Here is a 25,819-nt window from a genome sequence, read left to right on the forward strand (position 1 = left end):
GGAGGGAGGCTCTCCCACCCCCCCATCAAGCCCTCGCCACCCCACGGATCCCTTACTTACCACTTCGGCGCGGGCCCGGAGAAGCCAGCTGCAGGGCTCTCCAGGCCTCCCCCGACCTACAGCGCTTCGGCGTGGGCCCAGGTAACCCAGCTGCGGGGCTCTCCAGGCCTCCCCCGACCTACAGCGCTTCAGCGTGGGCCCAGGGAAGCCAGCTGCGGGGCTCTCCAGGCCTCCCCTGGGCTGCAGCACTTCTGCGCGCGGGCCTGGGGAAACCAGATGTGGGGCTCTCCAGGCCTCCCCCGGGCGGCAGCACTTTTGCGCGGGCCCGGGGAAGCTGGATGTGGGGCTCTCCAGCCCTCCCTCAGGCGACAGCGCTTCTGTGTGGACCCGGGGAAGCCAGCGGCAGGCATCTTCAGGCCTCCCCCGGGCCGCAGCGCTGTGGCATGGGGAGCTGGGGGCGGGGCTTGCCGCTGCCACCATTTGCGCCTGCTCCTGGGCTGCCAGAGCAGTGCTCCAGCGCACTCCGGCCGCAAACGACCCCTGCTTCTAAGTCCTTTGAAATAAACAGACCTCAATGTCTAGCTCTTAAACGGTAGAAAAGAGCAGGAGTCCAGTAGCACCTTAAGGACTAACAAAATTTGAGGCAGGGTTATGAGATTTTTTTAGTCACTGCTCACTTCTTCAGATATCTGAAAGCTCATACCCTGCCACAAATGTTGTTAGTCTTTAAGGTGCTACTGGACTCCTGCTCTTTTCTACTGCTACAGACAGACTAACATGGCTACCCATCTTGATCCAGCTCTTAAATGAAGATTCTAAAAAAACAGCCATTATTATCATTTACTCATCCTAGGATATGCAAAAACAACAAGCTAAACAACATCAATGTATGAATATAGTTTACAATATTTACAAATACCTTCATTGGTTTTTCAAATGGTTTGATGAAAGGTGATCCCCTCATTGTTTGTGTTTTTACAATCTGGTCATCCAGAATAGTCTGAATCTCATCAACTGCAGACAAAATACTAACTCCAGTCTCACGATATAAGCTTGTTTGAAAGGAAATAGCATCCCAGGTCTCCATCATAGTGTGCATTGCTTTCTCTAATGAGAATTCCTAGAGCACAGTGGAAATAAATTACCTTATTATCTCTGAATTAATTTGGATTGTGTAAAACTAATACAAAAATGTTAATCTTTATACCTTGCTTGCTCCCATACTTATGGTTTCAAATTGTTCAAGGTAAGGGGTCAAGTTCTGCTTTAGAACTTTTCTTAGTGTTGTTCCAGAATCTGGTGTTAAATCATATCCAACAATTTCAGACATCTGTAGCCAGTGACGAGTCCTTATGCCTGGGTTACACAGGATAGTCACCAGAGGGATATTTTCCTGGGATACAGAAAATGTATTTTAAGATAAATTTCACTGCTGTAAAAGTGTTCTGAAAACTCTAATTTTAAAAATTATTTTATGCAGCACATCTGCTCCACAAACAACTTCTGGAAAGATCTCTAAGATCTTGTAAAGAAGCCTTATTATTCAAAAGTGTTCACATGTAACTCAGTTTCCAAAAACCATTGTACAACACATTCTACAGTGTTTTCCAATTTACTCTTGAATGTGTAAATCACAAATGTGAGAACCATAAGGGGGCTATTTTTAGACATACCCATTTACCTTGAAATCTTTAATTTGCTCCATTACTGCAGCACACATTACAGTGGTTGGATTATCTTTTTTTTCGTCCTCTACCTTTTCATCTACTAGTTGTCTGCGTTGCATTGACTTTTTCTTTTCTAGTTCAGCTTTCTTTAGCTTCTGTTGAAAGAACCTTAGTGTCTTGTAAATTTCCCGAAAAAATTCATCTACCTCACTTTCCATACTTTCCCCATTAAGGTCTAAGAAAGCACCATCCATCCACCTAAAAAAAGGAAAGCAAAAATGTTAATCTTGCACGGCATTATGTACGTGGATGACACCCAGCTCTATCTGTTGTTGGGCAGCCAGTCAGACTCTAGTCCGGGAGATCTGGACCTGGCGTTGCAGGCTGTGGCTGGATGGCTTAGACTGAGCCGACTGAAATGGAATCTGATGAAGACGGAGATCCTGTGCCTGAGTCGGGGCAGCCCGGTGTTGGGGATCCCACTCCCAACCGTCAACAGGGTGCCATTGGTGCCAGCGCCAGAGGTTAGGAGCTTGGGAGTGCTCTTGGATGCCTCCTTAACGATGGAGGCCCAGGTAGCAGCCACTGCTAAGTCAGCCTTTTATCATCTTCGGCTGATTACGCAGTTGGTTCCCTTCCTCGAGTGCAACGACTTGGCAACAGTGAACCACGCGATGGTCACCTCGAGACTGGACTACTGTAGTGCTCTTTAAATGAGGCTGCCCTTGTCCCAAATCTGGAAGCTTCAGCTGGTGCAGAATGCAGCGGCCAGGCTGCTATTGGGCTTCCCCATGCGGGAGCACATTCACCCTGCGCTAAAAGCATTGCACTGGCTGCCTATAGCATACCGGATTCGCTTCAAGGTGCTGGTGCCTACCTTTAAAGCCCTTTATGGTTAGGGGCCTACCTACCTGAAGGACCGCCTTTCCCCACATGTTTCCCAGAGAGCACTGCGGTCGGGGTCTCAAAACCTTCTGGCCCTCCCGGGTCCTAAAGATGCCAGGCTAACAGCAACCAGGGCCAGGGCCTTTTCAGCGGTGACTCAGCGCTGGTGGAAAGAGCTCCTGGAAGATACTAGGGCCCTGTGGGACCATTTACAGTTCTGCAGGGCCTGTAAAACAGAGCTCTTCCACCAGGCCTTTAGTTAAGGAGCCGCATCCAACAACTAAGACCCTGTGCCCAATGCCACTATCAATAGCCTGCGCTTTGCCAAACTGTAATAACTGCTGACTGTATTTTTAGTATGTCTGCTGCTATTACTGCCTCGCCATCAATGCTCCCTCTAAGCTGTGGAATCTTGCGAGCAAAAATTCTACTTTGTGAGGTACTGCCATTAAAGTTGAGAGCAAGTGATTTGGCTACTGCATAAATTAGTTTGTTCTGGAGCCATCCTTCCTGAGCCAAGACAAAAATGTATGAGCCAGAGGCTAAAAAACTCTGAGTTAGCTCACACTAATTCAGCTTAGAGGGAACTCTGCTCACCATCGCCGTATAAACTGATACTAGCACCTTAAGTCTTGTTTTTAGAGCTATATTTATAATTGTTGTTTTACTTGTCAAATTTTATGTAAGCCGTTTTGAGTCTGCCTCAGTGGGGAGGGTGGGATATAAATCAAATAAATAAATAAATAAATAAGGATGATAAATATAAAATTTTACATCAAAACATTTTAGTGGATCTCCATTTCAGAACTTTAAAAATTGTGCTAGATTAATTCAACATTTTTTAAAAAGTTTGCATTCACCAAGATTGTCATTTCAAACAAGGAATGGTAACCTGTCTACAAATTTTAAAGACTGTAAAGAATTCATTTTCTGGTGTAAAGGGAGAACTTTATGCTACTTTGCAGTTGTGTAAGAATATCAATATGAGAAATATGCATATACTTGAACTGTGTAAATAGAAAAGACTCCCTCACTAGTTCCGAAACAATATTATTAAACTTGTACGGCATTTTTCTACACTTCTGGAACAGGATAAACTCTAGAGAAGGACAGATAATTATGGTTGCGTGTCGAAACTATTCCCAGTATATATTCTCAGAAATAACTATATGTAAGCATACTCTTTAAAAAGGAACACCTATCCCTTGTAATGCCTGAACAGATACTACTGATTGATGGGGCTCTCTACTAACAGATCCTCTTCAGGCTAACAGGTAGATCTAATAACTGGGAAGAACTCTGTTTAGGACATCTTTTCTTGCCAGCTGACCTACTCATAATAGCATTCTTTTAAGGTAAGAACACTAGAGCAAACAGAACACAAAGACTTGGGCATAACACTCTGAGCACAGCCACTTGAAACATAGCCCCTCCCAGCTTAAAGATCTGTACCTGATAAAAGACAGTAGCACACTTGCCGGATAGATTGGGCTATGTTTCAAGCAGGATACTGCAGCCCTTCCAGCCACCAGATCGGTCTATGTTTACAGAGCCCAGCCAGCTGCTTCACACAGTGAACTTCACATAGCACATTTGCCACTGGTCTTTGAGGGGACACACTTGCACTTGCTTGGTATGAATTATTCTTTTTGACATGAGTAAGAAAATTAGATAATTCAAAAATCAACAGGTGGGCAAAAAGCCACTCAAGTACTTGAAGGACTGCCTTCCCCTGTATTGTCCAATGCACCAATTAAGCTCCTGTTTTGAAGCCCAGGTCTCTATGCCCCCATCTTCAGAGGAGAGGTGGGTGGCAATCAGAGACAAGGCTTTTTCAGTGGTAGCACCTCACCTTTGTATTTCCATCCCCTTTGAAACTTGCCTTGCGCCTGCGTTACTTTCTTTTAGGCATCAGGCGAAAACATTCCTTTTCACCCAGGCTTTTAACTAAAGGGTTTTATTATTTAAATGTTTTATGGTCTTCTTCTGCCCCAAGGATCATTTTATCTATATAATTTTAGGCTGCTCAGTGTGTATTTTCTGTTGTTATGTCTCAAGTTGTTTTAATGGCCTTGAATTGATTTTAGTGGCTTGTTTTAATGGCTTGTTTAATGGCTTAGGTTTTACTTACTATAATTTAAAGGGTTTTTTTGTTGTAAGCTGTCTCAAATTGATCTCTGGAGAGATAGCATATAAATTTTCTAAATAAATATACTAGCATATCTTAATATAAGACAAAATCTAAAAGGTAAATAATAAATTTATATTAGCGCCTCATAAACAAAGCATACACATTCATTGTCAAACACAACAGTGTAAGAATTCAATTAAAGTTATGTCCACAAATTTTTCTTCAACAAATAAAAGCACTTTCACTATTGTAATAATTCTTTCATTACAATATCTGTGTGTTTCATTACCGTTTTTCAGTCCGCTGCCATTTCAATATAAAAGCAAAAAGTTTCTGGTAGGGCTCAATGTTAACTTTTAAAGTCTCCAAATCTGGGTATTCTGTCTGTTCCCATTCAAAGAGCCCCTCCTCTTTATTAATAAAAGCAACCATTTCATCAGCTTCTTGTATGCGTTTCTGCAGTGTTCGCATGTCAGTTACATACTGAAAATATACATAGACATATGTCTTGAGAAATAGTGAATCAATTCAGTTACAAACATATCATTCCAGAACCCCAAAAGACAGTAAATCATTCATTCTTAAAAATAACAAGTGCTGCTTTAGAAATATAGCGTACAACTACACGTGTTTTCTGTAATCCACTAAAAGATACATTTTTTGATTTTTCAGAATGTGGAGAAATCACTGGACTAACTATTCCCATTTAATGCAATCATCTTTCTAAGAAATTTCAAGCAATGGATTCAATAATCAAATGTGTCATAAAAATCACAGTTTAATATGCAAAAGAATTTATAATATAAGTATTTTGGCAACCTTATAAGCATGTATATAAGTAACTGCTTCTATGGTATCTTCTTGCCCCTTACTATTATTGCTGCACTAGTTGTTGACATTCCCAACCTTGTTTGGGATATGATCAGATGATATGTTAAATGGGGTTTCCTCCAACCCAACTTGCATTTAACATGTGACCCTGAGCGTGGCATGGCTACAGGAAGGGCTTCGTTATTCCCTTAGTTTTGTTAGCACAAAAGGGCTGGGGGGGCCTGTTTATCTCACTGCTGGCTCCAGGCGTCCACCCAGGAGCAATGTGGAACCAGCAGTGAAAAAACAGCCTGCCCCCAACTTGTTTCTGGTAGTAAAAGAGTGTGGGGTGGAAGGGAAGGAATTATTGTTTTATTATATATATTATTATATTATATAAAACATATATTATATGCTTTGCTAGTTGCCACAGTGACCCTTGGCTGGGACAGAAAGGTAGGATATAAATTTTGTAAATAAAATAAAATAAATGAAGCCTCTCCTGCTGTCCTGCTGCACTGAAGAGAAGATCTGCCCCTTCCTCCATTGTTTTAAGGTGAGTCCAAGGTCACACATTAAATGCAAGTTGGGTTGGGGTTTTCCAGGTCGCATCAATTAATCTCTCTTATGTCCATTTCCTTCACAGGGACATTACAGGAAGTATAACCTGGAACAATGACTCAGACCAAGGAACTGAATCCACTAAGCCATGAGTGATTCCTCTCCTTTCTCCTGCCCTCACTGCAACTCCCTCACCAGCACCACTATTAGTACATACGGGTCCTACAACAAGCAACTTCTCCCTGGGTGGAAGGGACTGCTGTGAGGAGAGAAATAGCACAAAAATCCACACCTGCCATTGCCTTCCGCTGACTGATTATTCGATCCAGTGGCATAAACAACACTATTTATTTTCAAGATACATCTCAGAAAATAAAACCTGTGCAAATTCACTCTAAATGAACAAGTTCTTGACTTCTTTCCCAACCCTCTAATAAATCTTGAATAATATTATTTGTTAACTTCGTTGGAAACTGAATGTTTTCCCTCTTGAAACACTAGCACAGAGCAAACACTAGCACAGATACAGTACTGCAAGGAATTTGCAAAGACATCAATCAAAGGTTAAATATGCATCCTCTCAGGACATATAGTATCCACACAGTCCAACAGTTACTTTTACAGAAAAGCTTCCATGAAAGTGAGGGCTTCCCCATTCATTTGCAATTTTAGGAAGAGGACTGCACATCACACAGACGGAGATAAATTGTCCCAAATATTACAACAGGGAGCTACATGTCTGGCAGAGTGAGAACTAAATTCAGGATTTCACTCCCCCCTCCCATATATTAATCATAAAGGTAAACCTTTGCTTTGCCTAACACTCAGAACCATTTCACGTGTGCAGTTGGTTTACTATCTTATCTCCTTCTGATGAAACTTCCCCCCTACTACGAGACTTTGCCAACACTGGGCGATTCTGCATTGGCTTTTCCCTCTCTTGTTTTACAACAGACGCTGGAATGGAAATTCCCCTCTACACTGCATGCCGCTTTTGCTTTCTTTTATCATCGGGTTTTATGGTTCTGCATAGATTTATGGCCATTCAGGGGTGACTTTGCAGTCAGTAGTAGTACAGCGTTGCCCCAGGGTATTTGAATGTGGTTTTAAGCTGCACCTTTTCCTCCCAGTTGAGAAAATGTGGAGCGAATGTTAGATGCAGAATCACCCACTATCTAAATAATGAGGCAGTAATATGATAGTGAGATGTTGAGCTTATTAAGTTGCCAAACAGATACAGATTTTCACCCTTTAACTTTTTGTCCTTGCAAAACATGCTAAACTTTTTGTCCTTGCAAAACATGCTAAACTGGGATTCTTTGAGCCCTTTACCCCTTGTGGCACAGACCTGTTGCATGCGGTCTAAATCTGAGTATTCTGAAAATTCCTGCATACGTCGTGTCTGCTTTTCTATTTCTAGTATCAGTTTCTCACGTTTGGCCAATAACTCACTTTCACCTTTACGTTTAGACATTTCAATAATCTGTAACACAAAATATAAATGTTAACAGAAAGTTAATGATAAACATCTACAGGTTGCCAGCTCTGGGCAGGGAAATTCCTGGAGATTTAGGGGTGGAGTTTGGGGAGTAGAGGGAACTCAACAGGGATGTGATACCATAGAATTCACCCTCTGCTGCTGCTATTTTCTCTAGGTGAATGATACCTGTAGTCTGGAGTTCAACTAAAATTTTGGGAGATCTCCAGGCCCCACTGGATGGCAAAACTAATTCCACAGGGATCAACATTTGTACTGCTGCTGTTTTCTCTAGGGGGAATGATACCTGTAGTCTGGAGTTCAACTAAAATTTTGGGAGATCTCCAGGCCCCACTGGATGGCAAAACTAATTCCACAGGGATCAACATTTGTGACATCATCATCACACAAGAGCTGCTGCCTTACATTGAATCAGACCAAACATGCTGCACGCAACATTGGCTGACTTGTTAAAGATGACCCAATCAGGCTTCAAAACCAGCTCATTAGGGTCTCAAATACTATAATATATAAAATTAAAATATTTATTTACATCATCATTTTCATCAAAGATGGGATTAATATATACAGGCCACAACAGGACAGTTGCATTGAGTGTCAAGTCATCTTGATCAAATAGATAAACATCTAGCAGGTAATTCATTCGCTGCTTGCATTCCTACAAAAGAAATGAAATAGTTTCAATTCTCAAACAAACAGAAATCTGGTACTAATTAAAAACAAGAATCCAAATTTCTTAGGGATTCTTCCCAGGATTGTGACTGGAGAAAGGGAAGAGTCAAGTCTCAGGACTGATTGTGTGATCCCTCTTTATCAGAGTCTGATTAGACAATACATTAAATGTGCATGAGATTAGGGAAAATCCCAACCCAGTTTGCATTTAATGAGTCACCCAGTACTCATCTTAAAAATACTGCTGGGGGGGCAGGGAATCTTCTTCCCAACACAGTACAGCAGCAACAGTGGCTTCAGCTGTGAGGAGAGAAATAGCACAAAAATCCACACCTGCCATTGCCTTCTGCTGATAGACTGTTCGATCCAATGAAAGATCTGGCATAAACAGCACTATTTATTTTCTCCATTCTACCCAAGGAGAAACTAAACATATTTTTGTGAATTTGCTATCTGATATCTCTGAAATAGTCATAGCAATATTATTTTTCCTGAAATGACTTTGGAGAGGACTCAGGGGGTTGACCCAAAAGAACCTTAATTGTCTTTAAAGGCTGTGGATATTTCCTAAATGGGCAATTCACCAGGAGCCTGAGAAAAGTGCATGGCAGATTCTGAGGAAAAAATGTATCACCTTTCAAGGGGGGGGGGCAGATAGAGTCCCTGAAGGTGAAGCACCTGAGGATGCAAGAACTCTGGAGATCTGATGTAAGGTAGAGCACCAGTTGCCTCAAAAAAGTGCCTGTTTGCATCCACATGAGCTGTGTGTGCACTTGTAAACAAAGCAAATATTATGAAGACCCTATAAGGTGTCTTATACATGGCAAAAATCCCATGTAGTTTTCCTGTTGCTGCTGTAACTTCCAATTCAGCACAGCAGCAACGGACTTCCATGAGGTGGGTTTCCCTGCCCTTTCCCTGTTCCATTGCCCCACAGTTGACATTTCCTCCTTCATGCCACCAGGTGGGTTTTTTCCCATATTCTTTTTTTTAAAAAATGCTGATAATGCTACCGCCAGGGGTCATTTCGTAGAAAAAGAGCTAGGGGAACTCATTAGCATAACTCATTAGCAAACAAATACAAAAAGTATATAACTTCCTATTAAAGGAAGAGACACAAACAGAGGTATTAAAACCTTGTATGAAGGCGTGGGAGAAAGATACAGGAAACAATATAACAATAGTGAAATGGTTAAAAATGTGGAACTCAATAAAGTTAATTAGAGCCACATCATACAAAGAAAACATTTTTAAAATGTTCCACAGATGGCATTGGACACCAGACAGAGTAATAAAATGCTATAAAAATGTATCGGGGAACTGTTGGAGGTGTGAACGTAATGTTGGTTCCTACTATCATATCTGGTGGAGGTGCGAAAAGATAGCAAAATTCTGGAAAAGTATAAAACAGCTAATTTTAGAAATAGTAGAAATTGAATTACCATTGGAACCAGAAATATACTTGTTAAATATCCTGCCAGAAAAGATAAAATATAATGACGTATGCCTGATATTGTATATCCTAACAAATGCCAGAATTGCTATAGCTAAATGTTGGAAGTCTGATAAAGTGCCCAGTAGAGAAGAATTAGTTACAAAAATTATAGATATAAAGGAAATGGACAAAGTAAACATGTTACTCGCGGGAAAACTAGATGTCGTGTTCAAGAAGAAATGGCAAAAATTAGACAGGTGGTTAGAAATTTACAGATAAGCAGCTCCAAAATTGTGGTAAAATTGAGTATACTTACTTTTTGATATGTACATGACTTAAAAATCAAAATAAAATATGTAAAAAAAAAAAAAAAACAATGCAGAACAAGCTGCTATCAAGTGCACTCCACAGATTAACTCTGCTGTATGAAGTGCTTTCTTGAGCTAGCTGGGTGTTAATCTTATTTCTCATATTGTCCATGATTCTTTTTTACTTTCTGAGGGCCGGAAGCAGGGGCGGGGCTTCGTCATGTGCCCCGCCCCCCATACCTCACCCGGGGGAACTGCGATCCCCCCCGAAATGACCTCTGGCTACCGCACTGTAACTATCTATCTGCTAGGTCTTCTGAATTCCTAGCTTTCATTTTTTTAAAAACTAAATATCTAGCCCCTTTTATTGCAGAAACAGAAGGGAATGAAAAGGACAAGTGAACTACTTTTTAAAAATGAAAGCTGGCAATCCAGAGTAGATACACGACTATAGTGATCTAGCTAGCACTGATTTTTTAAAAAAAAAATCTGAAAAAGCCCCTTGGTGGTACAGGGAAAGAAATAGTGGCTGTGGGGATCAGGGCAAGGAAAACAGCACCAAACTGGTGGCAGCTTTGGAAGTGCAGCATACTTTCCACACAGAAGACAAACATTCTTCAGCTGCATACCAGCAGAAAACTTCAGATCAAAGGTTGCTTGAGAAAGCACAGAGAAGGCATAGGGAAACTGCAGAAAGACAACAAAGGCCCCGGTCACACGACAAAGTTGCCATGGGAGAGGCACGGATGGTGGGCAGATTATCTGGGCGCGATCACACCCCAACATCTGGGAAGTGGAGCGCATCTGTGGCTTACCGCCGACAATGCGCGTTAAAAAACTAGTACCTCCAAGGTACTAGTAAATGTTTGCCACGGGCTGCCTCCAGACACCCGTGGTGTGATCGCACCTGCGCGCAGCATTCCCCTCCGGTCCCTCATTTACCCGCCGGCACAGAGGGAAGGACCGGTGGTGTGCCGCCGGCGCATCTGATCGCATCACCGCGGATCAAACTGCGCCGGGGCAATTAGCCACACACACACCCGCGATATCCAGCCCGTGTGACCGGGGCCAAAGTACGTAAAAAATCCCCTGCAGTTAAGAACCCAAACCAGAGCAAGAAATCCTGTGCTGGTCACCGAGGTCATTTGCAGGAAATTGTATCTAGCAATGCTGCACCTTGAAGTTGTCAATGCTAGGAAAGTGGGATATGTGTAAAAATATGAACATATTATGCCGTCTTAGCATATTATACAGTCATAGCATTGGCTCATCCAGCCTAGAACTGTCTACAGCTCTCCAGCAGAGATTCTTTCACTGAAATCCAATTTACTGAAAATACCAGAGCCTAAACCTGAGGCTTCTGTCATGAAAAGCCTGTGTTCTGTCACTAAGCTCTTGTCTGTCTTATAATAATATCCATCAAACTATGTTACTCTGTTTCCACTGGCATTCATATAGAAAGTGTTCTGTGTATCACACCTGTAGCTATACATTTAATGGCATTTTTATCTATTTGTTTGGAATACTGGAAAATTTAAACGCTTGGTGCACCCCTTTGCTATACTGGTACTAGCGAGAGGGGGGGTATTTATTTATTTGCTTTTTTACTTCTTTGTTATCCCTTTAACACTGTTATATTCAGCCCTTCCCTTTTGTAGTTTCAGTTAGACCAGAATTTAAAATGCCTTTTATAAAAAAAAACTGCAAGTATATTATAGAAGCAAATTTTCATATAGTAATCGCAGGTTACATCCCACATTCAGGATTGGCCTTACTTACTTCAACATGACAACTAAACTGGTTAGTGATTTCAGTCTCAAGGGTTAGCAGCTCAGCAGCTGTGTGCAGTTTACAGCTATTCAAATATGGCTGCTGGGGGGGGAAACAGGCTGCTTAAACTGTAAATGTTGTACTTTGGATGATTAGATGTGCATTCACATTGATGCTCTTTGCACTTGCACTGAGCTCAAATTTGGAAACTTCTAGAGCTAGCTTTTAGGAGCAAAGGCGCTAAGCAGTTGAAGGGAGAGATTTCAGAACCAAAGGGTTCAGTGAGCAGAGACAGACTAAAGGCAAAGCTACAGGGCACTGTCTAACAGGATGATAGGTGAGTGTAGTTAAGTCCCAGCCACGGTGGGCTGTCATGGAACAATCTTTTTTTAAAAATAGTTTATTTTGATTTTAACATCATATACAAAAATAAATATGTTAGTTTTACAACATTTTTGGAGCATCTTATCCATATATTTCTAACCATCTATCTAATTTCTGCCATCTTTTCTTAAACACACTATGTTTAAGTGTGGCTGTCATGGAACAATCTAAGAGGCTTTGGTACCAAGGGTCAATACGATGTTGCAACCCACTTAAAATTGAACTGGGTACCATTCTTGAACATGGGAGTAGTCTATGTTCCTTCCTATAATAGGCAGGATATTTCAGTGATATAGGAAGATAAAAAGTGATAGCTGTCCACATAGATATGGTACCTTTGATATCAGTAGGAAGCACCACAGGACCCTGGGAAGGACTCTAGAGAGGATCCCTGATACTGAGTTGGATCAAACTCTATGTGGACCTCAGTTTTGAGACCTGGAATATGTATGGTTTCAGGTACCAGACAATCCTGTGGAGATGGAAGAACCAGAGCTGATGGCCATAAGACAGGCTTTCTTGGCAAGTCCTCCAGTTTTCCATCAGACAGATGTGTCCTCTGGTATCTCTACGCAAAGATGAAAAAACACTAATGGCTGAATAACTAACTAACTAGAACTACATTCTATAAACTATAGTTTTGAAGAAGAAAAACCCAAGAGGAAAAAACAGCTCTTGCATGGAACAACTCTCAAAGATGTTCCCAAATACTGCTGCAACTGTGGCAGACAGAAAAGAACTGTGAGTAGGCACAACTCCTCCCCTCTGGGCATGCACAGACTGAAGCATCATCTGTGAGGGGGAGGATTTTCATGCCTAAATGCTAGCTCTAGAAGTTTCCAAATTTGTGCAACTGCAAAGCTCATCATTTGTGCACAAAGACCATGAAGAAGCAACTTGTCCTCTAACCACCCAAAGACACAGTAAAATCTAGGTCTTTACTAGGAGAAATTAGAATTGTGAATTATACCAAAGCTTGAAAGAGAACTAGTAGGCAGAAAGAAGCAGACACAAAAGGAGAGCTGGGAGAAGGGACTATTAGAGAGAGAGGACATGAGAACAGTATTGGATGCACAAGGAGGCATGGAAACCACAGAAATATATTTCAACCATATGAAAATCTGTATACAGTTCAGAGGTGCTTCAAGCTCCTCTCATATAACAACCTCTCAAATGCACAATGAAGAGCGAAGTTGGGAACAAAACCTGAAAAACAGAACCTGGCTGCAATTCTATAAATAGATCTCCAACAAGGCTACTGATAGATTTTTATGTTTTGTATATTTATACCCAAAAGCATGCTGTTTATTACATTCAGTTTTGCTTGCAATGTGATGCGGTATAGTGCAAGGCAACCATCTCCACCTGCATTATTAGTAAAAAAATCAACTCAAAAACAATATGATCACATACCTTGATCCTTTCATTCAGCTGGTGGAGACCTACAGTTTTAGCCATGTCTATATAAGCTATACTTGCCATCATCTCCTCAGTTGTCTCAGGGATTTTTAATGCACGTTCTTTAATCGTTTCAAATTCTTGGCATATCCTGCAAAATACTTATATCTTAATCTATATCAAAGTTTAAAGGGTTTAATGTGGTTACCTACAAGACATGTGCCCATTTCTTTCTCATATTTCTACATGTCTTTCCAAGAAAGCTCTTAAAGCACTGTACAATAGAATCAATTAGCATATTAAGTAAATACAGTAAAATCAAAGCAACATTATAAACAAAATCATCACTGTTACCATTAAAAATGTGCCGGCAGAATAAAAGAAATTTCTGGGTTTCGTGTCTCCTCTAAAGACCACTATTCTAGAGGAGAACTTTTGTTGCTAGGTTCCATGTGGATATTGTTAGGTTTATCAGCAGCCTTTGAGACAATTGACCAATGCATTCTTATCCATTATTTGGGATACAGAACTGGCATAAGGAGAGTAGCTCTTTGGTGATTTCAGTCTTTTCTGTCTCATAAAATACAGAGAGTTTCCGCTAGAGAAGCAGAATCAACGAGCTGGAGTTTGTCTTGGGGAGTACTTCAAGGTTCTATTCTTTCTTCCATGCTCTTCAATATCAATATGAAGCCACTGCATGAGATCACCTGGAGCTTTGGCGTTAGATATTACCAGTACGCCAGTGACACCCAGCTCTATGTTTTACTGTCTAAGCCTCCAGATGCATCCAACTCAGCTGTGAAACACAGCTGAGACTTCCCTCTGCCATAGTTTGCGACACAGGAGGCTGGGGAGGCTGAAAGGAGGCATGTCTGTGCATGCCCTATGATGGGGTGTGGGCCGGGTCTGTGGCGGCTTGCCAAGTCAGGCTGCAGGACATGGGGTGGGAGCCTGAAGGGGAGCTCCTTTAGGCGTCTCCATGCCGGACTTGGGCCTCTTTGTCCTCTTGACTTAGAGTGTCTTCTATCAACTGCATCATGTGGTTTGCCAACTCTCTACAATGGGTTGCCCTTAAAGACAACCCAGAAATTGCAGCTCATTCAGAATGCATCAGCCCAATTACTACCAGGGACTAGCCAACAGGAATGAGTTTCATGTATTTTAAAACAGCTACACTGGCTACCAGTTTGTTTCAAAATTCAACTCAAGGTGCTGATTAGGACATTAAAAACCTTTCACAGCCCAACACCCATGTATCTAAATGACTGTCTCTTCCCATATGTAGGGAACCCCCAGCTGTGGTCTTTAGGTTGTTCCCTTTGCTTAGGGTAGCCCACCTCGTAACAACTAGTGCCCATGCCTTTTCTATCACAGCTCCTATCTGCATTTAGAGGTATTTAGGAGGCCCTGCTTGCTAGGAATTTTAATGGGGTGTAAGGTGCAGGCAGTTTTTATGGGGGAGAGAGGTTATGTGAACCTACTTCTTCAGAAGCAGTGTAACCCCCTATAGAGTAGGCTATCCATCTACTCAAAGTAAAGCAAGTTGGGCAAAATCATCCTGCTACATCACACATGCTTTCTAACAGTCCCCAAAAAGGTTAACTCAATTAACATGATTATTTGCTTGCACAATTCTGCCCTAATCTCTGGGACACAGGGCCATTCCTATAGCCCCTATGATCTGGTCCTGGGGGCCAGAGGCAGCCCTGCCTCCCTTTCCATCCTTCTTCCTCCCCCTTTCTTATCCTGAAAATCTCTTTGCATGGTGCTGCTGCACTGGGCAAAGATTTTACCTATATCTTGTCCTGCAGTGCCAAAGGCTACAGACACTGCATTATGCAGACAGGACCTGCAATTCTTGCAAATAGACAAGGCGACTCTTGTACCAGGATTGGAACCTAGCATTCAGTCTTATGCTCAACTTTTATATAACAACAGGTCATAGCAGCAGGCTGTCAAGGTTCAGCAAGAAAACCCCCCCACAAGGATTCTCTGAGAGATCAATACATAAAAGGTAACAAATTACAAAGCTGTGCTTTTGGTGATATCTTTTTAAAGCAAAAGGTTACATACAGCAAGAAATTCACTTACATTTCATTTTCTCTTCTGTGATTGTGGACTAATTTGGCCAATAATTTATTTGCGAAGCTTCTTGCTTTGTCAACCAAACCTTGTTTCAAATCCTCACAGTCTAAACGAATCATAGGGAAATGAGCTAACATTGGCAAGCTCATTATTTCCTTTGCAAGACTGAGAAATTCATCTGTAAACTTTAAAACAATATTACATTTGTTAACTTCAGCTACATTCTTTAAAATATGCTCCCCCCCAAAAAAAAATTCCCTACGTAAACAAAACTAGTATGTCAGGAAGAAGATTAGGCTAGAACCATTATCAAGTTTTCTATGTATTTCTTTCTTTTTATATGAAACAACATTCAGTTTATGAGTTACCACCTGAAGTCTGAGATAAAGCCTATATATACACATTTACCACTTTTCTGCAGTTCCTCAGAGGAAATAGAATCACATTTGCTAGTTTATATAACCATTCAGCATGAAGACATAAAGCTTAGCTATCTACATACAGTGTTTTGCCTCAGTTTTTATTAAAAGCTTCAAACCTGTATAAAGCAGCATAAAATCTCAACTAGAAATAAAGAGAACTGAACACGCCGTAACATAGTATCATATATTTTGTGGGGAGTGGGATCCCACTAGGATTGTATGTTATCTAATGCTGGTTTCCCAATTCTAGTATATTTATTACCTATGTTGAACCCAAACAGATGATAACCAGAAACCAAGCTTGACATTCTTTCTATCTGTTAAAAAACAGCTTCACTATTTTGCATGCTGATTTAACAAGCCAACTATCTTCTGTAGTTCCATTTCATTGTCTGACGAAGTGTGCTTTGCACACAAAAGCTCACACCTTGAATAAAACTTTGTTGGTCTTAAAGGTACCACTGGGCTCCCACTCATTGTTTGCTTTTTATGTATTCCAGGTCTACTTCCTGGATTTAAAGTGATTTAAAATGGACACTGATACGCAGGACCCACTGACTAGGGCCACCTAGAAACCTGACGGGGGTTGTGTGTGCAAGATGATACAAACTCTGAAAACAGGACATTTATAAATCACTCTTTAAACTGAGAGAACTGAAAAGCCCTTTTTGCCAAGGGGCATAAAGAATGAACATAAGAGAAGCAGGATCTCGGCGGCAAGCTCTGCCCCCAACCTGCAAGCTTTCCTTAGGATGGCTCAGAATGTAAATTAAGCCTAAACACACATATCCCTCAAATGAATATATAATATTTCGGGTAAATTTTAGAGCACATTTCAGATATTCTAAGGGGGTAGAGTGAAAACATAGAGGAGGAGAAACAGGAATGTGGAGGCAAATTTTGTCCCCAACCAGATGACTTCATTAGAATGTATGCATAAACTCTATACATGCACGTGTGTACAGCAGTTTCTATGCAATTAGAATCTTGTTTCCTGGGATTGTCAATCACATAGAAAGAGAGAGATGTTCAATTGTCCAGTTTATATCAACTAGAACACTGAAATGTGGGACTCATCTAGTCCAAAGCATCCCGATTATTTAAAAAGTCCAAACAGGAGACATTTGCATCTCTTTCCTAAAAAAACGGCCCTCTTGAAGTGAAGTTGAAATTAGTCAGTTATAGTCTTATTAGGAGGTTTTGACATCTATTACACAGGATGGACTACAAAACATAAGAGCGGGCTGAACTATACATGGGACAGAACACTGGACTGTGGAAATTCAATTGCCATTTACACAATCATGCTTGGATAGGGGGAAAAGGGGTTTCTAGTAGCAACCAGAACTTATGTCTATATCTGCAAAACACAAACTACATTTACTAATAAATTGTAAGTTAAAATTACCTCTGCATATTCATCAAAACTATGTCCCTCAGCTTCAAATGTTCCTATACGGTCATCTGCAGAACCATCTACCAGCCAGCCATATTTCTCAACTGCAAGGCAACAGTCACATTAAAAGCTTGCCAGTATTATATATATCACAGCACAAACCTAAACCAAGTTACCGCCTTCTAAGTCCACTGAAGTCAAAGGGTGTAACTCTGCTTATGATTACACTGTAATATACTAAAATTCTCTTGCAAAGTCTAATTTTAAGTCACTCACCATAATAATCAAAATGTGCTTTCGGACCTTTCAAGTTCTCATTAATTGCTCCCCTCAGTATAGATGATGCCCATTTTATCACATGATCAGGAAGTTCAGTGTCAATCGTTGAAACAACGGTTCCGCCTCCTAACCAAGAGTGTACTGTTTGGACATTCTATTTAAAACACATATAGGAGTTACCATAGATTTTATGCAATTATTTAATAATGAATAAATGTATTTGTCAGGGATGCCTTAATGCAAACTTTATGCAATTTAGCTTTACAGTTTGCACAGTGTTGATTTTTCCCATAAACACTGCTTTTCACTGATCAACCTCAATTTAATATATCTATATTTACTTTTATTACTTAGGCTGCAAGCATACTGTTCTCTGCCTTTTCAAATTTCACTTTCGAATTGACTTGTTTTAGCTATTTTGCACCTTCTGCAGACTACACCATCTCACTATTTATTTTTGTGAATATATTTAACAGTGAAGAATCCTACTATACGCAATAGAATAGCTATATATGCGTCTGGAAACATGAGGCCAGGGGCTGATTACCTCTTTTGTGCATGCGTAAAGAGTATTTCTGCTTATACAAGGGGGAGAGGCAAAATTTCCTTCCGGTGGCAGCAGCTCATATCCCAAGGGCTGTTACTCTGAAAGGTCCCCAGACCTGAGGAAAGGGTTCTGGGAAGGCCACTACTTCAGGGAAGAGGTTCAATCCTTCTCTATGCATCAGCAGAGCATCCAGACATGCCAATTAGGATCCCAGCCACTTTAAAACTTGAGCTGGTTTTTGGAAATGTGGGCTTGATGGCTGGTTGTGGCATTAGAATGTCTTCGGTTTTTTATAACAAAGTTTGAGTCCAGTGGCACCTTTAAGATGAACAAAGTTTTATTCAATGTATGAGCTTTTATGTGCATGCACACCTGTGCACATGAAAGCTCATATCTCGAATAACACTTTGTTGGTCTTAAGGGTGCCACTGGACTCAAACTTTGTTCTACTGCTTCAGACCAACACAGCTGCCCACCTGGTTCTGCTTTTTATGTTGATTTTGCTGCTTTATGTACATTGTTATTATTTATCGAATTTCTGAATTGCCCAGTCCCTGAGTACACATGGCTCTGAGCGATTTGCAACAGGTTAAAAACATACAAAGAATACAGATTAAAACTGGCAGATCAATTATTCCTAATTTGATCATTTCCATATGGCACCCATAATTCATTCTAAAACTTACTCTGGACTGTTCTTCTGTCTCATGGGCAGGTTAAGGAGGAAGGCAAAGCGGGCAGGATGGAAGAAAAGAGGAGGGTGCCAGCTATGATGGAAAGCCATTGCTGTCCTCAACCAAAAGCCTGGTGGAACATCTCTACTTTACAGGTCCTGTGGAATTGCACTAAATCCTGCAGGACCCTGATGGAAGTTGGCAGAGATTTCCACCAGGTTGGAGCCATGGCCAAGAAAGTCCTGGCTCTGGTCAAGGACAGCCAGATATCTTTGGGGCCAGGGATCACCAGCAGATTGCTCTCACCAAAGCATAATACTCTCCTGGGGGCACACCAGAGGAGAATCTGACTCGGTATTCCACTGGAAGCCAGTGTAGCAGGTGCAGCACAGGTTGTATATGTGCTGTCCATGTCATTCCTATCAGGACTCGCGCCATCACATTCTGGATCAGCTGGAGTTTCCAGGTCAGTCTCAAGGGAAGGGAAGGCCAACGTAGAGCAAGTTACAGCAGTCTAATCTGGAGGTGACCATTGCATGGATTACTGTGGCCAGATCAGGGTGTGACAGGAAAGGGGCTAATTGCCACACTTGATGACCTGGGCCTCCACAGTTAAGGAGGCATTGATGGATTGTGCCAGTGTCAGTGGCGCCCTGTCAAGGGAAGGAAGTCTATGCCCCAGCCCTGACATACCCCCACCAGCCACAGAGCCTCCATCTTTGTTGGATTCAGCCTCAGCCTACTCTATTTTAACCATCCCACCACGGCCTCCAGACCCTCAGCCAGATTATGTGGGGTGGCATTCAGGCAGCCATCCAGTAGCAGATATAGCTGGGTGTCATCAGTGTATTGATGACAACCCAGCCCGAAACTCCGCACCAGCTGGGCAAGGGGGCACATACATACCACCTTCAACCTGATATTCCTAAGGCAAACCAGGTGAAAAACATACATGCTGTCAAGGTTAGTAGGGGAAGAGCCCCTAAAGCATTCTGGACTCCATCTGGCTGCATTAGCCTCTAAAGACAGCCCTCAGCACCAGAGAATGTCAGTTATATGTGCCAATGGTGTTGTCAATATCCCCAATAACCAAAATTACTGCTTAAGGGTTATAGCAAACAGCACATCTAGTATGTACACACTACAAGTGCAGGGACAGTTATTATTTGGGATATACTTATGGTTGTATGTGCCTTAATTACTAGCAACTCTAGTTGGCATTAAGGTATATGTGATGTAACATTTATCATTACTACACATTTATGAGATAGAATAGGAGAAGACTAAACTGCACCTGCAGACTCTGTGAAATCAAAGTAATCATGAACAATATAGCATCCTCCAGATCTTGAAAGCTTGGATAAAAGTCCATTTTCTCATCATCAAAAGTCAAATCCATCTTAAATAAAGGCAGCCATCTTTGGTCTTGAAGATCAAATAGTTTCACATAAGCCTCAACAGTTCTTTTCAATAACTCCTTCAGCTATAAAAGAGCATAGAATAATTTCATTACACCTCATAAAAGAAAATGTCTCCCCACTTCAGCAAAGCTATACAAATATATTGATAAGCATAATTTATTACTAGTGGGGCTGGGCTACCTATATGCCCCTATTAGGGTTGCCAACCTCCAGATGGGGCCTGGAGGTGCCCTTGAATTACAAGTGATCTCCAGACTACAGAGATCAGGTGCTTTAGAGAAAATGGCTGGTTTGGAGAGTGGGCTATGTAGCATTATACCCTGTTGAGGTCCCTCCCTCCCCTCCTGCAAGATTTAAAGGGCCCTCCAGCTGATCAGCTGGAGCACATGGCCCACTGATCAACTGGTGGGCCCTTTAAAACTTGCAGGAGAGGAGGGAGAGCTGCACACCTGAACTGCAAGCACCGAATTCACTGCTTGAAGTTCAGGTGCCAGTGGCCCCCGCTTGTACAAAGCATTAAAAGGGTTCCTTTAAATTCTTTTTGCAAGCAGGGGTCGCACGAACCTGAATAAATAAATAAATAACATTTTTGATTATATTGTTGTGATTGTATGAATTCCCTGTTTTAGTTGTTTTATACAGTTTTTGTAAGTCGCCCTGAGACTGCCTTGCAGAGAGGGCGGGATATAAGTCAAATAAATAAATAACTGCACGTGGCAACTTTACCGTTTGCAGTTCAGGCTGCCTCCCTAACATGATGACATCACTTCTGTGTGATGTCATCACATTGGGGACTTCCCCAACCCCTCCAGGGACTCCCCTCAAAGTCCCCTGCCAGCGGGTGAACAGGATCTGGACACTCTAACCACTACAGATAAGAGAAAAAGCAGCTTTACCTGATTAGACATAAGTGTAGCCACACAATTATAGAAAGAATCAACTTTGTCTGCCTTTACACCTTCCAGTGCCTCTTTTCTGGTGAAGAGATTGATAACCCTAGGATACCATGTGTTTAAAATCTTTTCTTCTGTTTTTAAGCAGTTTATAGACACATCATTTTGAAGTGATTCACAATCAATTGGGCCTTTTGACCTGTATATTAATAAAATAAGACTGCTATGAAAAATGAAAGTGTGTGAAACAAAGGCAATTACATGGCTGTTTAAGAGGGGAAATATAAACAGTGTGCACACATAAGTACTGAAATTTGCTATTTATCTACTGCAAGTGGGGGACCTAGGAGGCCTTGCAGGGGGCATCTCATTTCCCTCTCCCCCACTACTACTTCTTTTCCTTCCCTAAAAGCCCCAATAGCATCTTCACTTTTCCTGCTTCCCCTTTTCTGTTTCCTTCTCTCCTTCCCACCCACCAGCCAACCTACCTTGACTGTCTCACTGTCTTCTTTCCTGTTTCCTTCTCTCCTTCCTTCCTTCCCCCGGCAGCCCCCCCAAAAAAACCCTCTGGATGCTTTTGGCTATTTGGCTGGGCTGGACTCAGTTTTGTGGTGCCAACTGCCAGCTGTGCCCAGTTGTGTGGTGCTGGCAGCTGAGCTGGGGCCCAATTACAAAGTGGGGAACCTGCAAGGACTTGTGGGGGGGGGGCAATTCACTTTCCCCTGTATCCCCTCCCCAAACTATTTCCTCTTTAGCTCCTCCTGGCGGCCCTCCTATCCTCACCTTCCACTGCTTCCTTCTCTCCTTCCTTCCCACCAACGAGCTTACCATTTATCTGCTCTCCATCTTCAGCTATATTTATTATTTATTTACTTCGTTTATACTCCGCTTTTCTCCACAATGGGGGACCCAAATAAACTTACATAGTTCTCCATTTTATCTTCACAACAACCCTGTGAGATAGGCTAACAGTATGTGACTTGCCCAAGGTCATCCAGTAAGCTTTCATGGAAAAATGGGGATTCAAACCTGGGTCCCCCAGATCCTAGTCTGAAACTATATCATACTGGATTTCATGAGACAGCTGCTGTTGAACAGTAGTAAGCAGCCAAACTTGGATCAGCCATGTAAATCACATGGTAGCAAGTCACCTGGTGGCTGCTGGCAGGCCTGGCTGTGATGAGTCTTCCCTCAAAGGCCAAAACACCTCTGGAAAGGTCCCTGCCTTCCCCCACACACACCCTTTACTGACAGAAACCGAGGCTGGAAGGCTGATAATACTGTTATGGTTCCTTAGCAACAGCCACTGAAGGCATTTGTTTCTTAAAGCGAAAGCCACTGCTTCTATTATTTTGAAGGGGGCTTTAACCCTCCAGTGTTTGTTTGTTTTTTAATTTTAGATTTTTCTGCAAACCTGGGTTTTTTCAGGTTTGTATAAAGTTCTATCTTTTCTGTTCATGATTCTGCTCTCCCAACTTAAGTATCCACAGATTTGGCTACATCCAGAATCAGATACATTGATTAAAATATTGAACCTGCAGTTTATTTGGAGAAAAAAGTCTTGGTGCAAAGTTGGAAAAAATCAAATCAAACTATAATGGTAACAGGAAACAATTATATAATTGTTTCATTAACATCTAGCATTGTAAGGAATCAATGTTACACATTAAGCAATTGTAAATACTCATAAAATAAATAACCAATTCATAATACAGTGTACCTAACCAGACCTATTTATGCATACTACATTTAGAATTTTACTTCAACATAAATTTTACCTGAAACTTGACACATCTACTATAAGTAAATTAGAAAAGGTTTTATAACCAATATCCAGTAAAATTCTTAGAGTTGGATGAAGAATATGTAAATTTGCGAGAATCTGTTTTCTTGCTTGTAAAAAGCTTTTATGCCAAGGCTGGGAAAAGTCTAATCCACTGGAAAAAGAAAAAGAAAAGTTTAAACAGAAGCACAAGTAAAGTAACTTCATACTTCTAATTAACAGATCACAGGGATACTTTCATTCCTTAAAAATACTCATTGGACTGGTTTTAAGACTTCCATTTATCTGCTTCAGAAAAAAATACTGCTTCCTATGAAGTCATGACTGAGGCAGAGACTTATACAAATGCATGTCAGCAGAAGTCGCCAGGGACCCTGCATTTCCCAAACATTCCCATATCTCAGTTTGAAGGATACCATGCCATAAGTCACCCTAAAGAGGACTCAATACTTGACTCTCCCCCTCAGGCAAAAGATTCTTAGTCCTTGGGGAAGGAACCAGACAGAGTATGTATTTCCACCACCCCATCAGCCCACTGATTTCTCAATCAGAGCCATAGGGAATCTAAGGGTACAGTTATCACTTCCAGGTCAAGACCTTATGCTTTCAACCCGGATGCCAATATTCCAGCGACCTTTCTATTATTCAAGCTAGTCCAATTCAATAATTAAGCAATTTGAATTTTCAGCAAGTAAAGTAAGAAGCAGTTGCCCTACAAGTTTTGTTACCTCCTCATCCTCTAGAAATCAGCTAATCAGATATATACAAGAGGCAGGATTAAACCACATTGACCTCAAGCAGTAGTTTTCATACCTGACACTTTTATTACCCTTGTGTCATCTGAATTATGGAGATACATTTAAAGATAATCCAGATGACTGTCACAAACAAGCAGTTAACAAGGTAAGGTAAAGGTTCCCTTGCTCAAAAGCCAGTCGAATCCGACTCTAGGGTTGCGGTGCTCATCTCCATTTCAAAGCCGAAGAGCCAGCATTGTCCAAAGACATTTCCGTGGAGCTCACTCCATCATATGGCACACTTGGGTCTCGAACTGCTGAACTACCGACCTTCCACAGCCTGAAGTTCAGCGTCTCAACCACTTGAGCCACCATAGCTCCTCAGTTAACAAGGTACCTCCTAGTATATATACATGCAACAGATGGGCTCATTAGACCCAAAGGGATAATTAATTTAATTTACTCACATAGGTGAAACTGGTAACGGTTCTTCTTTTTCATATTCAAGCCCTTTTACAGAAGGCTTGACCAGAACACTTCGCACTAGAATATATTAATAAATTAGGAAACATTATTAACAATGTTTTTTAAAAATACTCTCTTGTTTTTCCATTCTTTCCTAGTAAACAAATCAATAAACTGACTGTTCAAACGTTTGAAGAGGTCACTCAAATGTTACTGGAGAAACTACTTACATATTTTGTATTACCATAATACTAATTTTGTATTAGCCAAATACAATACTATTATAAAAAGAGACTTTCCCATTTCCAATAATTTCTTCTTACCTTTTTATATATTAAAAATCAAACATTAACCTTTATTTTGTTTTCGAAAACTTACACTGACTTTTGTTAAAAGATGGTATAATGCACAAATTAACAGTGTGAAGCCTGACCTAAAAAGTCTCCAGTTCAAGTAACGACGACAACTAGAAACAATAACATCTAGGTAGGTTTTCAGAAAATAAGGATAAAGGGTATATGGATAGAGGGTCAGGACTGTAGTTCTTGCTGTCCAATAAAATAATGTATGTACCAGAAAATTCTGCATTATGTAATAGAAAACCATTTGTTGGAACATACACATGACTGAGAAATTACTAAGAGCTGTTTTCGAGTACCAGGTAGGGTTGCCAATTCTGGGTTGGGAAATTCCTGAAGTTCTGGAGATGTAGCATGGGGAAGGAGCTCAGCAGGGATGTGATGCCATAAAATCCACCCTCTGAAGCTTCTATTTTCTCCCAAGGAAGTGATCTCAATAGTCTGGAAACCAATTGTAATTCCTAGAGACCACCTGGCCCCACCTGGAAGTTGGCAAGCCTAGTACCAGGGTAGCTATAACATATATAAATATAATATAGTACCATTAGTGGAACTTACCCATATATCTCTTCATGCTCATTTCATAATCGGTTGTTACCTCAGCTAAGAGTTGTTCAACTAGTTTTTCTCTGCCTTTGCCTTCTGTTAGATGCTGAGGTACCAAAGTGAGCATGGAAGTTAACCATTCCTGATTCCTGTGGAATAGGCACTACTGGATTACTTTCTACACACTTCTTCATGAAGAGATAATTGTTCTGAAATGACACCGTGATCATTCACATAATTCCCATTACGTAAGACCAAGCAATGCTTTTCTTTGTCCATTTATTTCAAAGCTGTACTTTTACATCATGTTAAGTTGGTTCCTAGCCTCTTTTGAAGCTTGCGGACAAAATCTTTGAGAATCAATTTATTGTAATTAGCATTTCTGCCACACACGGTAAGAAATGTTTGCATAACATTGCAGCACACAGTAAGCATTTAAATTAGCTTATCCCTTCTGTAATTCAACAACAGAAAAGATTATCAGAAAACTGGATAATTTACCGATAGCTAATACTGATATTCATAGCAAATGTAATAGCTTTTATGCTAAGCCCCCAAAACTTTGGGCAACTTCAATAGTCAATGGAACAATGTAATATCATGAAAGAAATTATTCAAAGAAGGTTATTCAAAACAAAAGCCATGTAATACCTTTTATTATAGCTGCTTTGGGTCCCCATTGGGGAGAAACAT

At 41.1% G+C, this 25,819-nt stretch overlaps 1 protein-coding gene across 1 annotated transcript in view; it reads right to left on the reverse strand.

The window, feature by feature from the left end:
* Positions 1–25,819, reverse strand: part of LOC107106845 (dynein heavy chain 12, axonemal-like) — a gene marked incomplete at its 3' end in the record, with an annotated part of 54,131 nt that overhangs the window by 23,141 nt on the left and 5,171 nt on the right. Inside the window, 16 exon segments of the mRNA XM_015407059.1 lie at positions 920–1,120; positions 1,208–1,393; positions 1,682–1,925; positions 4,973–5,166; positions 7,403–7,537; positions 8,085–8,210; positions 13,535–13,670; positions 15,611–15,789; positions 17,435–17,526; positions 17,699–17,855; positions 20,217–20,405; positions 21,240–21,435; positions 23,015–23,173; positions 24,224–24,299; positions 25,139–25,274; positions 25,276–25,335. Of these exon segments, the coding sequence (XP_015262545.1) occupies positions 920–1,120; positions 1,208–1,393; positions 1,682–1,925; positions 4,973–5,166; positions 7,403–7,537; positions 8,085–8,210; positions 13,535–13,670; positions 15,611–15,789; positions 17,435–17,526; positions 17,699–17,855; positions 20,217–20,405; positions 21,240–21,435; positions 23,015–23,173; positions 24,224–24,299; positions 25,139–25,274; positions 25,276–25,335 (2,466 nt within the window).

This window comes from Gekko japonicus, unplaced genomic scaffold (assembly GCF_001447785.1).
Source record: "Gekko japonicus isolate JY-2015 unplaced genomic scaffold, Gekko_japonicus_V1.1 scaffold2234, whole genome shotgun sequence".
In the NCBI taxonomy this organism is placed as follows: domain Eukaryota; kingdom Metazoa; phylum Chordata; class Lepidosauria; order Squamata; family Gekkonidae; genus Gekko; species Gekko japonicus.